We start from the raw sequence: 14,819 nt of genomic DNA, 5'->3' as shown, positions 1-14,819 counted from the left end.
CAGTGTAACAGGTTCAGATCACTGAATTTATTCCCTTTCTACGTATTCTCAAGTGCTCTGTCTGCTCTGTTTTTCAATGTCTGCGCCCTGTCTGTGTGGACAATGGAGTTTTGTCTCCATTTCATCCAGGCTGGAGGGAAGAAATGAGTGGCAGAGCTCCAGGGAAGGTCCCCTGAAGTCCACAGTGGTTCCTCAGCATCCCACTGTCTCTTGGATGTGGCTTTTGTGGCATTTGTACAAATCCAGAGTACAAATCCAGAAACAGGAGGACAAGGCAACATGAATCTTAAGATACATTGAGGTTTACAGTTTGCCTTCAGAAGGCTGTGTTAGATGGGTGTAAGAAATATGCACAGTAGGTGACACAGTTAGAAACATGAATGACATTTTTGGGGAAAAATGGCCTTATGTCTTCTTAGTACCACATGTTGGTGTCTCCAGAGCTCCAGAATCGCACCTAAACCTTATGGAGGCAGGCTCGCAGCCTGGCTAAGATGCTGGTTAACCTAAGGAGGTTCTTCACTGGCAAAGAGTATCGTAACAATGCAGCTGCAGTTTTGTCTTTTTGTAAATTCGCTCAGTTTTTTCAAATCTAGATTGGAGTGCTGTGCTAGAGGGAAGGGATGCCATCCAGAGGAAACTGGACAGGCTTAAGGAATGTGTCCATGTGAACTTCATGAAGTTCAACAAGGCCAAGTGCAAGGTCCTGCACACGGGTCGAGGCAGTCCCCAGTATCAATACAGACTGGATGATAAAGAATAAAGGAAACTTGACTTGCGGATACTGGTAGATGAAAAACTGGACATGACCCAGCAATGTGCAATTGCAGCCCAGAAAGCCAACCGTGTCCTGGGCTGTGTGTCCAGCAGCGTGACCAGCAGGTCGAGGGAGGGGATTCTGCCCCTCTGCTCCACTCTGGTGAGACCCCCCTGCAGTGCTGCGTCCAGCTCGGGGGTCCCCAGCACAAGAAGGACACAGAGCTGTTGGAGCGAGTCCAGAGGAGGCGACGGAGATGATGCGAGGTCTGGAGCACCTCTGCTCTGGAGACCTCAGGCTGAGAGAGTTGGGGTTGTTCAGCCTGGAGAAGAGAAGGCTGCGGGGAGACCTTAGAGCCCCTTCCAGTCCCTGCAGGGGCTCCAGGAAAGCTGGAGAGGGACTGGTGACAAGGGCAGGGAGTGACAGGCCAAGGGGGAATGACGTAGGCTCTGGGGAGACCTTACCATGGCCTTTCAATACTTAAAGGGGGTTCTAAGTGTCCTGGTTTCAGCTGAGATAGAGTTAATTTTCTTCATAGTAGCTAGGACGGGGCTATGTTTTAGACTTGTGCTGAAAGCTGTGTTGAGAATATAGAGGTGGTTTTGTTATTTAGAGATGTTTTTGTTCCTGCTGAGCAGTGCTTACACAGAGCCAAGGCCTTTTCTGCTCCTCACCCCACCAGCGAGTAGCTGGGGGTGCACAAGGAGTTGGAGGGGACACAGCCGGGACAGCTGACCCCAATGACCAAGGGGATATTCCATACCATATGACGTCATGCTCAGCACATAAAGCTGGGGAAGAAGAAGGAAAGGAGGGGACACGTTCAGAGCGATGGCGTTTGTCTTCCCAAGTCACCGTTACGCGGGATGGAGCCCTGCTGTCCTGGGGATGGCTGAACTCCTGCCTGCCGTGGGAAGGGGGAATGAATTCCTCGCCTTGCTTTGCTTGTGTGCGGCTTTTGCTTTCCCTGTTAAACTGCCTTTATCTCAACCCTCGAGCTCTCTCACTTTGACCCTTCCGATTCTCCCCCCCAATCCCACGGGGGGGGTGAATGAGCGGCTGCGTGGGGCTGAGCTGCCGCCTGGGGCACAACCATGACAGTCCTTTTTGGCGCCCAACTCTATCTCAGCTGAAGCCGGGATACCGAGAAAGATGGAGAGAAGCTTTTTACCACGGCCTGCAGTGACAGGACAAAGGACAATGGGTGTAACCTGAAGGAGGGGAGATGGAGATGAGATGTGAGGCAGAAATTCTTCCCTGTGAGGGTGCTGAGGCCCTGGCCCAGGTTGCCCCGAGAAGCTGTGGCTGCCCCTGGCTCCCTGGCAGTGTTGAAGGCCAGGTTGGATGGGGCTTTGGGCAAGCTGGGCTAGTGGAGGGGGTCCCTGCCCATGGCAGGGGGTGGAATTGGATGGGCTGTGAGGTCCCTTCCTACCTAAACCAGTCTGTGATGATTCTGTGATTCTGCGGATGCAGGTTGCTCATTTACGGCGAGGATGGGCAGCGTGTGCTGAAGTCTCCTTTAGAGGAAGCAGACAAATGGGGATCTTTGATTTGGGACGTCCCCTCTAAAACTTCTCACTGGGGCCTCTGCCGTGGGGTTTTAATGTCACTTCGTCCCTCGTGCGTGGTCCTCTGGAGCCTGGCGGTGCCGACCCACACAGTATCATGAAGCTTCTTCTGGTGGCTCGTGGGAAGGAAGAGCCGGAGCTGGTTTGCACCCGGGGCTGGGTATGAGCGCCCTGAATTTCAAATGCCAAAGAAAATGAAAGAGAATAACAAATCTAATCCTTGAACAAGCCCAAATAAACCCTTCCCCTCTATCACAGCCCGTTTGATTCTTTAATCCCCCCCCCCTGCTGCCAGCCTTTCCTCCCAGGGCAGCCCTTTGCCTGCTGACATCTCTGGGTTTTTTTTTTTTAATCCTGCCCTCTCATTTCTCCCCAGTAATTCAACATTTTTCTGCTGTACCGATGTACAGAACAACCACAGCGACCGTGTAGGAGCTCAGTACCTCGGGACCAGGAACAAGCTATCCCAGAAGGCTGCCAGGATGGAAAGAGTTGTCTTAAATGCCCCATCCAACCATTTCTCGTCTTGTGGAGACCGAGCTCTGCGCTGAGCTTCCGTATACGGTTACGCACGCATCTGTCTTGCGTGTAGGCAGTAAAATATATATAGCTGGAAATATAAGCTAACTGCTTTATTATGGGTGTTCTGAGTGTAATCACGAAGGAGCCTGGGCTAAACAAAGCTGGTGGTTAAATGCATTGGAAGGCTCCGTATGCCACTTTTTTTTTTAATTCATAGCTCGAACTCCTTTAGTAGCGCATCTCCTAAAAGTGTGCATGTTAAAAAGATGGGGTGGATAGCCGGGACTCGTAGCGTAAAAGCCATTAATCAAAATCAGCATTGCACCAAAGACGACAGGGGTGAGCAGAGCTGGAAATAATGGTATAGAAACATTTAGAAAGACATGAAAAATTAAAGGCAGCTTTAAAATACCTACTTGATGCAGCCCCGTGTGCTCTTCGCTTTGCACAGCCAGTTATTGCGTCGTAATTTTTAAAGCAGTTCAGTTAGTGCTTCTCAGAGCTGGAGTGCTGTATATTTTCCTTGGGGAGAACATTAAATGAACACTGGCTTTCCTACTCCTATTGATTGTGGAGATGCTATTAAATTAAAATAAAGCAAGAAAACAACTTTTGATCTCTTCTGTGAGGAATCTAATAAATTTCGTTCAATATGTTTTCATCTCATTTTGTTTCCTTCTGCATCTCTGCTGTAACAATGCCCCACGCCCCAGCAGAGACGTGGTCCCATCATGTGCAGATCTCTACAAATAGAAAGTAAAGGAGATTTTCTTTCTGTCCCAGACATTTTCATGTCTCCAGTAGGAAGCCCATGAAGATTAGCAGCACTCAACATAAAAGAAGTGGTTTTGGCCCATTTGCTGTTATTTTTGATTCAAGGTGAAGAGGCAAGAGAGACGTGGCAGGAGGGGAACAGGGTCAGCAGGAGGAACGGGGATTTACGGGAGGTCTCCTAGGATATCCAGGGGGAAAATCAGAGCAGGATGCCGGAGGCGTTGGTGCTGCCACCTCTCCTGAGCTCATCCCTGGTCGTTGGATCCGGGCTTCATCTTATACCCCAAGGGATGTAAGACATGGGGACCACCGTGGGGATTGCAGCTTTTGCTTTCCTGAGGAAGCTTGCTTGTGGTCATTTGGGGGATAAAGAAGAGCCAACAAACATCAATCCTAATGGCTCAAAACCCAATAAGGTATAAAAATGTCTCATGTATTTTTAAACCCACTGGATTTTGAGCGCTGGGAATTTTCAAGCACGTTTCCCCTGGCACAAATTGCCCCAGATTCTGCTACTTTCTTATCTTTCAGTATGTCCAAAAAAGGAGCAAACCACATTAATTTTCCTGTACCTTTCCCATCTCTGTTTCCCCTTAAAATAGAAAAGACAAGTTTTCTTGCTGGAGGTCAGCACTTATCAAAGTTTATGAGATCAGAGTGGAAGATAGAGTAGAGCAGGGCTGGCTGCATCTTTTCGCATCCGAAGCTATTAAAGCTTCCTTGATAGAAATGGTATTTATCCGAAATGAAATTATTCTGAAAATGGCCATAACGTTCTTTCAGAACAACAAAAGATACCACAGCAAACAAGATACAGTCCTGCCAAGCAGAAGTTAAACCCTCCAAAAAAGAGAAAGAAGAAGACCTAAATTCACAGTTGTCTCCATCTGCCTACAATAACTGTGAAGTCTTTCAGTAACTGGATGGATGGAGAAGCTTACCCAAAGCCACAGTTTTCCTGTGGTCTAAAAATGGTCTGATTTATTTCAGGGTTTGGGTTTTTTTTTTTTATTTATAAAACTAATGTTGAAAATGTTGGTCCAAATAAAAGCGAAGGGTTTTTTTCGCTGAATTTGATAGTCTGTGACTGCTGGTGATATGTCAGAGGGCACAGATGAAATACTGGCTGCGTGTGGCCACACAGGACTCTGTCATGGTTGTTGACTTTGGGACTATTAATTAAGGATCGTTATTAAGGACTATTGCAGCAGGTCATGGGATTCAGGACTTATTTGGGGGGATATTGGAGGGATTCCCCCTCTACTCCGCTCTGGTGAGACTGCACCTGGAGTACTGTGTCCAGCTCGAGGGTCCCCAGGACAAGAAGGACATGGAGCTGTTGGAGCGAGTCCAGAGGAGGCCACGGAGATGATGCGAGGGCTGGAGCACCTCTGCTCTGGAGACCTCAGGCTGAGAGAGTTGGGGTGGTTCAGCCTGGAGAAGAGAAGGCTGCGGGGAGACCTTAGAGCCCCTTCCAGTCCCTGCAGGGGCTCCAGGAAAGCTGGAGAGGGGCTGGTGACAAGGGCAGGGAGTGACAGGCCAAGGGGAATGGCCTGAAGCTGCAGGAGGGGAGATGGAGATGGGATGTGAGGCAGAAATCCTTCCCTGTGAGGGTGCTGAGGCCCTGGCCCAGGTTGCCCCGAGAAGCTGTGGCTGCCCCTGGCTCCCTGGCAGTGTTGAAGGCCAGGTTGGATGGGGCTTTGGGCAACGTGGTCTAGTGGAAGGTGTCCCTGCCCATGGCAGGGGGTGGCACTGGATGATCTTTAAGGTCCCTAACAACCCAAACCAGTCTGAGATTCTATGATTCTATGATTAACCAGCAGCAAAGACCAGAAGAACCTCTTGGTGTCCAAAGAGGCTTTCATCTAGACCTCATCCCTAGTTGATGAGCAAGGGACTTCTCAACACCATGGCACACACGCACAGCTATCGGCTACTAAACTGTGTGCCAAGGAAGTAAAACGCCGTGCAGAAACAGGATTGAGAGAATTATAGGGAAAATATGCTTGGTGTGGTCAAGAGGTGAGCTGGAGTTGGTTTAACACCCCTAGCCAGACTGGTCAGGAGGCAAAGCGGGATCATCGAGCTTGAGCAGGCAACAGGAGGAGCCTGGAGCAATGAACGTACTGGAAAAGAAATGGTTATCTTCTAATGAAGTGGAGAGTAGGCAGGGATATTTCTGATTTAAGATCTTCATCATTAATGTTCTGCTTGCAATCACTGGATCTGCAAATAACTTTCCAAGGAGCTTCTTGATTGCTAAAAGGCTGTATATATTCCTGAGTATGATGACAACATAGTTTTATGTAGCCTAAAAGAAAAAAAAAAAATCCGTTAAACTGCTGCTTATCCAACATTAACTACAGCAATTTTTAATTAACCTGATTTAGAAGCCAAATATATCACTGATGAAAATGAGAGGGTAGAGCATACAGTCATTTATTCCAGTACAGTGGTCATGATTGTTGAATTAGATTTATTCAAATGAACCTCAAAATTTTGCCGCAGTAGTCGGCTGTGTGCCGGGTGCCAGGTTTTAGAAATCTGCACGTAGTGGAAGAGCAGTGAGCTTTGGGGCATGGGAGGGAGAGATTGCGACGTGTTTGTCTTGCTGCTCAGAAAGGGGGAGGAAAGACCCACGCTTGCTTTTATTTAACAAAGCAAAAAAAAAAGGTGGAGTGTGAAGCGACTGCTAATTACCTCTTTCCAGCTTTTGCTGGCAACCAGCAGATAGTGTCAGTGGAGCTTGGTGTGGAAAGACTCTCCAAGGGTCATTTTGTCTGCCGTTGGGTTGGCTCTGCTCTGGGACGATGGCCAACGAGATGCACAGATAAACCGGGGCAGCGGCCGTGGTGGTGAAGCACAGCAAAGCCAAACTCTCCGCCAGGAAAGGAAGATTAACATGTCCCGTTCGTTCTGTCGGAGGGATTTACGCAGGAGCACGTAAGAAGGGATGGAGTTATTCAAGTGTTACCATTTTCAGTCGGGCAGACTTCCAAGAAACGGAGGTAGGGCAGTAAACAAAAGCAAAATTGAGCAGACTGAGGTGCGGAGGTTGTCGTCTGTGGTCTTCACGGAGAACAAGAACTTCTTGTGAAGTAAGAGCTTGGTGCAAGACATCTGCACTGTCTGTGGGTGCACACAGGGACTTGGGTCTGCGGTGTACGGTGATTTCCAAGCCTCCACGTAGCTGACTGCTTAGATGATTTCCCCTGAACTCCCTATGACCGATCCGAGTGAAGATGATGAAAACCGAAGATGCTCTGCAACCTTTTTTAAAGTGCCCATTAAAACCTCATGAGGCTTCAAAGGGTACGAGCTGCCGTGCTTTTTCCTTCCAGGTGGCCTGGCAGGTAATCGGGTCCCTCCCAGGGACGCCACTTGTGCAGCCATGAGTGAATATAAGGGCTGGCATGTTTTCCTGCAACGTCTCTACCTTCCCTTTAGCAAGAAGCTCTGGTTAATGGGTTGCTGAGCACCGAGGATTCGGGCTGGGTGCTGAGCTCTGCTGTTTGAGTGCAAAGTGCTACCATGATCAAGCTGCGATGGCTGCAAGCAGCTCAGGAAAAGGAAAACTTTTCAAATGTAGATGTGCTGGTGGCTTCTCATAGCTGAATTCTGCATTTAGCGTGTGTATTTTCTCGGTAGTTTTCTTCAGAGCATAGTGAACATTCCTGCATTCTGCATTCCAGTTACCGTCCTCGTTTTCTAGGGGAATAAAGATGAAATATTGATGATGTCACGTGTAAGTCTGTAGAGCACATTCCTAGTCCTTCCTATACCCTGGCCAACTGAGAATACATCTGGGCTTTACCTCTCAGCTGTGCCGATGGCCTCTTTGCTCACACAGGTTGTTTATTGCTTTCCAGGGGTGCTGTCCTCTTCTGTCTTGCTGTTGACAGAAGTGTAATTTCTCTTTTTTTTTTTTTTTTTTTCTCGTTGCAGGTTATCCGACAGGCTATCCCACCGCTGCCCCAGCCTACAACCCCAACATGTATCCAACCAGCAGCCCCGGCTACGCCCCAGGTAAAATCTGTGTATGGAGACGAGATCGGGCTTGTTGAAGCACGCAGGAGGATTTACCTTTTGCCTTTCGGTGTACAAAACCCAGCAGTTCCCATGTTCTTGTCAACAAATACTTTCCAGGGAAGGGGCCTGTGTTAAGCTCTTCTCTTCCTAACTCTGCCATTAACTTCACGCCCTCCATTGGGAATATTTGTCTATGTTGCAAAGTACTTTTGAGCCATGAATGATATCTTAATACTAATCCCAGGAATTTTACAATCCTCATTGCTGTGATACCTGCGCATTGATGACTTTTAATATTTTCTGAATACCGCATGCTATCTCCCTGAAATTGCCTTCCCCTTCCCTCTGCTCGTCCTTCTCTTCTCCTTCCATGTCATAGATGCAGAAGTGTCACCAACCGTGTCCTGGTTGGTGCCTGGATCTCCCATGCCGTGTCTTTAGTGTTCCCCGCTTTCCGGTGGCACTGATGGACTCTGGGTCTGTCCTAGTGTCTTCTTCTGTTCAGCTCCTGCCCTTCACACTGCCCTGAAATGGCTCTTCCAAAGATGCAGAAGGCTCTTCCAGGTCAAACTCAGGTTCTCTTCTGCCTTAGCCTTGGTGCGCTGGTTATCTTTGACAGCATCAGCCGCATTCTTCTCCATAAAATCTTGTTTTCCCTTGGCTTTCCCAGTTTGGCCAGTTCTGTGTTCTGTTTCTGCTGCAGTCTGTCCATTGGGATGTATTTATGATCTGCCTCTTCCAGTGAAAGCTCAGCCAGGCTCTGTCCTTTATTCCCTTCTCCATTACTCCGCATCTATCTCTGGGAAACCCTGTTTGCAGGTACAAGGTCTTCATTTTTCAGGGAGATCTTAGTTTTGCACGCCAGCCACATGCTCTTTCGCATCCTCCTTTGCAGTCCCTCTGAACTCTCCTTCCAGCCAAGCTGATGGGTAATGTGTTCATCCGCCGTAGCTCAGCCCCTATCCCGGAGCCCTGCGCTCTCTGCCATCTCCAACCTTGGCAAATTCTCCTTCATCCTTCCAGAGAGCTGGTACAAAAACAATTTTCCCAGCCCACCGCTTTAACCATGTCATCGCCCTCTGTGCCTCCCTCTTGCTCCTGTCTAGCACCAGCTACTTGTCTTTATTTACAGAAACAACACCCACTCCCTTCAGTCTTACTGCTCTTTCGGCTCAGCCAGCGATGTCTGTCCTCTTCACCTCTTACCTTTCCAAGCAAGAGTCTCCCTCGTCCCTGTTGCTCCTCTCCCCTGATCACCTACAAAGCCATTTCTCATTTGAATTCCTCCATTGGCCATGGGGTTTTTTTGTGATAAAAGCCCATGACTAGACTGCCAAGCTCCTTCCCTTGCCTGCTGTTGAGCACCATCTCTCCACACCTCCCTTCTGTCTGTTTTCTGCTGTTGTCTCTTGACCGAACACATACCAGTTACACTGCTCTGTGGATGCAGAGAATCACAGAATCACAGAATGACAGACTGGTTGGAGTTGGAAGGCACCTCTGGAGATCATCTAGTCCAACCCCCTGCTACAGCAGGGTCACTTCAAGCAAGTTGCACAAGATCATGTCCAGGCGGGTTTGGAATCTCTCCAGAGAAGGAGACTCCACAACCTCTCTGGGCAGCCTGTCCCAGGGCTCGGTCACCCGCAGAGGGAAGAAGTTTTTCCTCATGCTCAGGTGGAACTTCCTGTGTTCCAGTTGGTGCCCCTTGCCCCTTGTCCTGTCGCTGGGCACCACTGAGAAGAGTCTGGCCCCTTCCTCTTGACACCCACCCTTTAGATATTGATAAGTGTTGATCAGATCCCCTCTCAGGCTTCTCTTCTCCAGGCTAACCAGCCCCAGCTCTCTCAGCCTTTCCTCACACCAGAGATGCTTCAGGCCCCTCCTCATCCTCGCAGCCCTCCGCTGGACTCTCCCCAGTACTTCCCTGTCTGTCTGGAACTGGGGAGCCCAGACCTGGACACAGAACTCCAGCTGTGGCCTCACCAGGGCAGAGCAGAGCAGAGGGGGAGGAGAACCTCCCTTGACCTGCTGGCCATGCTCTTCTCCATGCACCCCAGGACACCATTGGCCTTCTTGGCCATGAGGGCATGCTGCTGGTCATGGAGAGCTTGCTGTCCACCAGCACTCCCAGGTCCTTCTCTGCAGCGCCGCTTCCCAGCAGGTCATCCCCAACCTGTACTGGTGCTGGCGTTATTCCTCCCTGGGTGCAGGACCCTACCCTTGCCCTTGTTGAATTTCATTGGGTTCCTCTCTGCCCAACTCTCCAGCCTGTCCAGGTCTCGCTGAATGGCAGCGCAGTCTCCTGGTGTGTCAGCCAGTCCTCCCAGTTCTGTATGGTCAGCAAACTCCTGAGGGTGCACTCTGTCCCCTGTCCAGGTCATGGATGAATATGTTGAACAAGACCAGACCCAGCACTGACCCTTGGGGCACACCACTCACTACAGGCCTCCAACTGGACTCTGCGCCACTGATCACAACCCTCTGGGCTCTGCCATTCAGCCAGTTCTCAACCCACCTCACTGTCCACCCACCCAACCCACACTGCCTAAGCTTGAGGGGTCCAGAAGGGTCTGGATGGAGGAGGACACACATGTTCAGGACTTTTCCACCTGTCTGGAGAGAGTTGGAGAGGAGAAAGCCATCAAAGTATGTGGGTGGCATGAATACAAACCCAGTCATGCCCTGTCCATCACTTTGAGCTTGAACGCCTCATCTACCTGAGGTGGGGAGACAGGGGGAATTGCTTATAGCCAGGGGCTGGCAATGGTAGAAGATTTATGTAGATGAGGACAGAATGTAAATTAATCACAGGAGCTGCTGTCAAATAACTTCCAACAGGGACACTTCTTATTCCAGAAGAAGAGGACCTTCCACTGTTTCTAACTCATAGAAGTTACTCTGAAGGAGGAGTCATGGAGTCATTTCCACCTGTCCACAAGGAGTTGTCTTCACCACAGTGCGGACAAATGAGGTTCTGTGCTTAATGAGGAATATTTGACTTGCTCTGCTAAATCAATCACTTTTACTTTTTTATGCTTTCAAGTCCAAACTTGGAAACCTTTATAGAAGTCTTTTTCTTTCTGGAGTTGAAGACTTCTCTTAGGCCCCCACTCAGGAAATAACTTAATTCAAATGTACATTTAAGTACTTTACTGAAAACCAGCCCTTTGGAAGGACCAAGCGACCTTGAGTTTTTAAAGTGCAGTTAAGTTCTTTGCTTTCATCCAAATTTCCTGGGGGACAGGAGCCTCTTGTCATGACAAAGGGTGGTAGACACCCAAGGGCTAAGTAGCAGTTCCAAAATGTAACTCTTATCCAGAATGAATTAAGTGAAAAGTAGTATAAGAAAAGGAAATCTCCTATTTAATAGCAAGCTTGAAATCTTGTTGCTCCGAGAAGCTGTGGCTGCCCCTGGCTCCCTGGCAGTGTTGAAGGCCAGGTTGGATGGGGCTTTGGGCAAGCTGGGCTAGTGGAGGGTGTCCCTGCCCATGGCAGGGGGGTTGGACCTAGATGGGCTGTGAGGTCCCTTCCCACCCAAACCGTTCTATGATCAGAACATTATTTATTAGCTGTGAGGTTTTTAGGCTGTAGTGTGCTGTCAGAGCATTTTCTGTAAGGGATACAGTCACATAGGTCAAACGCAAGAATTGGCAGTGTCTGAACTGTGATTGGAAGAGCATTTCTGAAATCAAGACTGTGCCTTTTTTTCATGGTTTTTATGAAAAAGGCCTGAAAAAAAATCTCTTGCTCACCCATTTCCAAGCACACATTGGAGATGAAAAATAATATTTCGCCCTTCGTTTTGACTTCATGGCTTTTTGGTTGGCCAAGATGTTTATTCTGAATGCTTCGCCTCAAAAGAACTGCGGGATTTTAAAACTTCTGAATAAAGCTGTCTTTTCAGCTAAGCGTTCAGTAGTCATCGGAGTGAAATAGATGCTTGCGTAACGAACACAAAGCCGGACTTTGTGGCAGTCTTGCTAAACCCTTTCTCCTCTGAATTGCCAAGTTTTCGGTCTCCTGGTTGTCATAAATTCAGTGGATCCCCAGGCTCGGGAGCTTTCCAAGGCAGATCTAGCAGGAGTTCATTGCCAAAAACTTTTGGTTCTGTCTTCTCCACATCACAGTTTAAATTCACTCTTATTTTGCAAGGTTATTAAATAAAGCCATTTACTGCGGATTACTTTGTAAGGGATGTGTTGTGTTTTGTTTGGTTTTATGTGCTTCTGGTAGGGTCTTTAGCTGCATTTCTTCCCACTAAAAATCTTAACATTTAATGTGAAACAAGTTTTGTTCCCCTAGATGTGTGCTGGCCACCCTCAAATTCCCCTGAAGGATACGACACTGAAAGAGTAAAATGAAAAGAGCTCCACGGCATTAAAAAAAAAAAACCAAACAACAAACCGACAAATTTATTAGTGGCTTGTCCTGCCAGAGGCTGGCAACGTCCTCCCTGCTCAGCCGGGGACGTAAATCCAGCAGCGTTCCTGCATATTGACGTGGACGCTCTAAAATGTCTCTTGTCCCCAGCCACTGCCTGTGCCTTGTGTAGGCAGGAGCTCCACCACTGAGTGGGGAGACAGCCAAGGGGACACCCAAGTGAGAAGGAGCACCAAATTGCTGCAGGATGAGGAATTTTTTTGAGGTCTGTCTTGCTTTTTGTACATCCCAGGCACCATCCTTGGGAGGCTGGAGTTCCTATTAGAAAACAAATTGAAACAACCCCCAAAAACGCTGCGTTGCTGTCCAAAGAAAATACTTTTCTTTGCAAAATCTTGATGAAATCCACACATTCCCCTGGAAAGATTTTATTGCAGCTCAGTTTAATTTTCCAAATTAAAAATAAGGAAAAAAAACCAAACCCAAACCACTAGGAAATTTTCAAGTATTTTAAACAGCTGCAGCAATTGCCACATTTAGGGAAGCTTTGGTTCCTTTAGCTGTATGGACCTTAGGTCTCCAACCCTTCCAGGCCAGGTCCCTCTGTATTCAGTGGAGAGAAAGAAAGACCTCCCCAGAGAGGCATTCAGCCTGTCTTTGGGGACAGACACCCCATGGGTGCCTGTCTGTCCTACCAGGAGACCTTGAGATGAATCCTGCCTGGCATGTCCTTCATGAGGAACAGGAACCCAAGGGGGGTTTGTAGATGCTCTCTCAAGTAACTCTGATACATCGTCAAGATACCCTCAGAGAAGGAGACCTCTAGGATGATGTTTTATGGGATTGCTTTCTTGGCATAGGTTAGGAGAGTAGGAATCGATTGAAAAATGGGACCCACCTGACATGTAAAAGCGTAGGGCCTGGAGTGGGCTGGAGGACAAGCCTCCTTCTCTCAAGCAAAGAAGTCGCTTGCACTCAGAACAAAGACAAGAAAGAAGTGGATGTCCCAACCCTGACAGCAAGGAAACGGTCAAGAAGACCAGGAGAGAACAAGGAAACACAGGGATAACCCTGGAAATTGGGGTTCACGCCAGTGGGCGAGCCCTGGGGTGCCCCTTCTTGAGCTCCATCGTTCCTGCAGCGGCATCCACATCCTGTGTCCCCCTCGCAGCAGAAAGGAGCCCCCACACTCGGCAAGGGCTGGGTTGTCCATCCACCCTGATCTGTCCTCCCTGAAAACAGCCAGATCGTCCTTCAGAAGTTTCCTCATGATTGTTCAGAATGGAATAATCCGCCCCAAACCTTGTTAGTCAGCGGCTTTTATAAGCACAAAAACACGAAGACTTTGATTTTTCCCTACCTTTGTCCTGGTGGCTGTGGCTGTGGGTGTCCTCTCTTTCATTAAAGATGCTTAACCTCCCCCGTGCTTTGATTTTTGCTATATTTTATCGCTACAATACTTTGCAGCAAGCAGTTCTGCAGATTAATTAAGGCTTGAGTTACTGATTTTTCTTTTTTTTTTTTTTTTTAAGCAATGCAAATAATTGTCTGTTGCTTTAGATTTGCATGATGGGAAAGGGGAAACGAAAGCCCTGGTCAATCTTCTTTGTGCCAGCCAGCCTTTTGTTCAGTCCCCCGACGCTCCCTTCTGAACTGCAATCCTAATCTTTACCGACTTGCTTTCTCTAAAAAAAAAAAAAATAATCCTCTGATCATTTTTGTCCCCCGCCCCTTGCCAGATCTTTTTGTTACGCAGCTTAACGCTCAAGCAAGAAAGCCTTCGCGGCCATCTCAACGTTTAAATTTCGTTTCTCTATTTATGATTCTTAAAAATATTTTTCATAATTTCCTATTGTCCAGGAAGCTGACAGGTCATTTTGCATTGAGGACAAAAATCTTCCAGTGCGTAACGCAACATAGCTAAGCGCTAAATTAGCGAGGAAATGGTGAAGATGAAAATCAGTGCTCCTCAACCCAACTCCTCTCATGCAGAAACCTCCGTCCTCCCCATAAACAGTCGTGCAGCTCTTGAAATCACTGCAATTTAATATCATGGCAGGGGGTTTTTTCCCCCCCCCCCACTATTTGGAGATTTATCTCGTAGGAGGCATGGTTCACAGCCCCCAGCTTGTTCGTGTGCGGCCAGGAGGAAAGATGCTGTCGTGGCCTCTGCGGCTCAGGAGCCGGGGATGCGCAAGAGCCAGTTAGTGGAGAAGAAAAGCCTGTGTGATGCTGCAAGTGAGGACAGCATCGATCAACGTTATCTCTAGAGGTAGAGAAAAGGCTACAGAGGCAATCCTGGCTCGGCTCTTTCTTAAATTTAGAGGCTTTTTCAAGCTACTTGCAGCTCCCTGCCAATTTTTATTGAATTATGTTTTTTAAGATCTTGATTCTGCCGTAGGCAAGATGCCACATCAATAACTCCGGAAAACAGGCGCGGGCTCCACCGCTCAGGACCTCCCAGCATTGCACCCACTGTCTGTGGTCACTTCTCTATAGAAAACAGACTTAAAGGAGAAAAATCAAGAATTTTTGAGAGACAACTAATGCAAAATAAGCTCTGTAAAATATTCCGGCAGTGGGTACATGCAACAGAGCGGGCAGCGTCCTTAACTGTGTTAAATGGAATTGAGTTAAAGTAATACTGTGGTTCAGTGGCTGAGTTAAAACCAGTCGTCTGTATCAGTACGGAGAGCGTTTACTCAAATTGAATCAGCTTCTGTCATACAGGAGGCTGGAAATAACCCCGCCGTAGAGAAGAACGTGCTGCTGGGGTTCATGCCGTC

At 48.2% G+C, this 14,819-nt stretch overlaps 1 protein-coding gene across 7 annotated transcripts in view; it reads left to right on the top strand.

The window, feature by feature from the left end:
* FAM168A (family with sequence similarity 168 member A) overlaps window positions 1-14,819 on the top strand; it is a 218,205-nt gene that overhangs the window by 180,739 nt on the left and 22,647 nt on the right. For 5 of the 7 annotated variants that reach the window (XM_054829276.1, XM_054829249.1, XM_054829259.1 and 2 more), the window contains one exon: window positions 7,567-7,647. In XM_054829276.1, coding sequence (XP_054685251.1) covers window positions 7,567-7,647 — 81 coding nt within the window. Of the gene's footprint in view, window positions 1-6,681; window positions 6,720-6,749; window positions 6,934-7,566; window positions 7,648-14,819 lie in introns of those variants that run through there. The other 2 variants (XM_054829303.1, XM_054829293.1) reach the window with 2 other exon arrangements.

Source organism: Grus americana, chromosome 1 (genome assembly GCF_028858705.1).
Source record: "Grus americana isolate bGruAme1 chromosome 1, bGruAme1.mat, whole genome shotgun sequence".
In the NCBI taxonomy this organism is placed as follows: domain Eukaryota; kingdom Metazoa; phylum Chordata; class Aves; order Gruiformes; family Gruidae; genus Grus; species Grus americana.
Note: the sequence above shows the minus strand (reverse complement) of the source record. Positions and strands in the feature narration are given on the sequence as shown.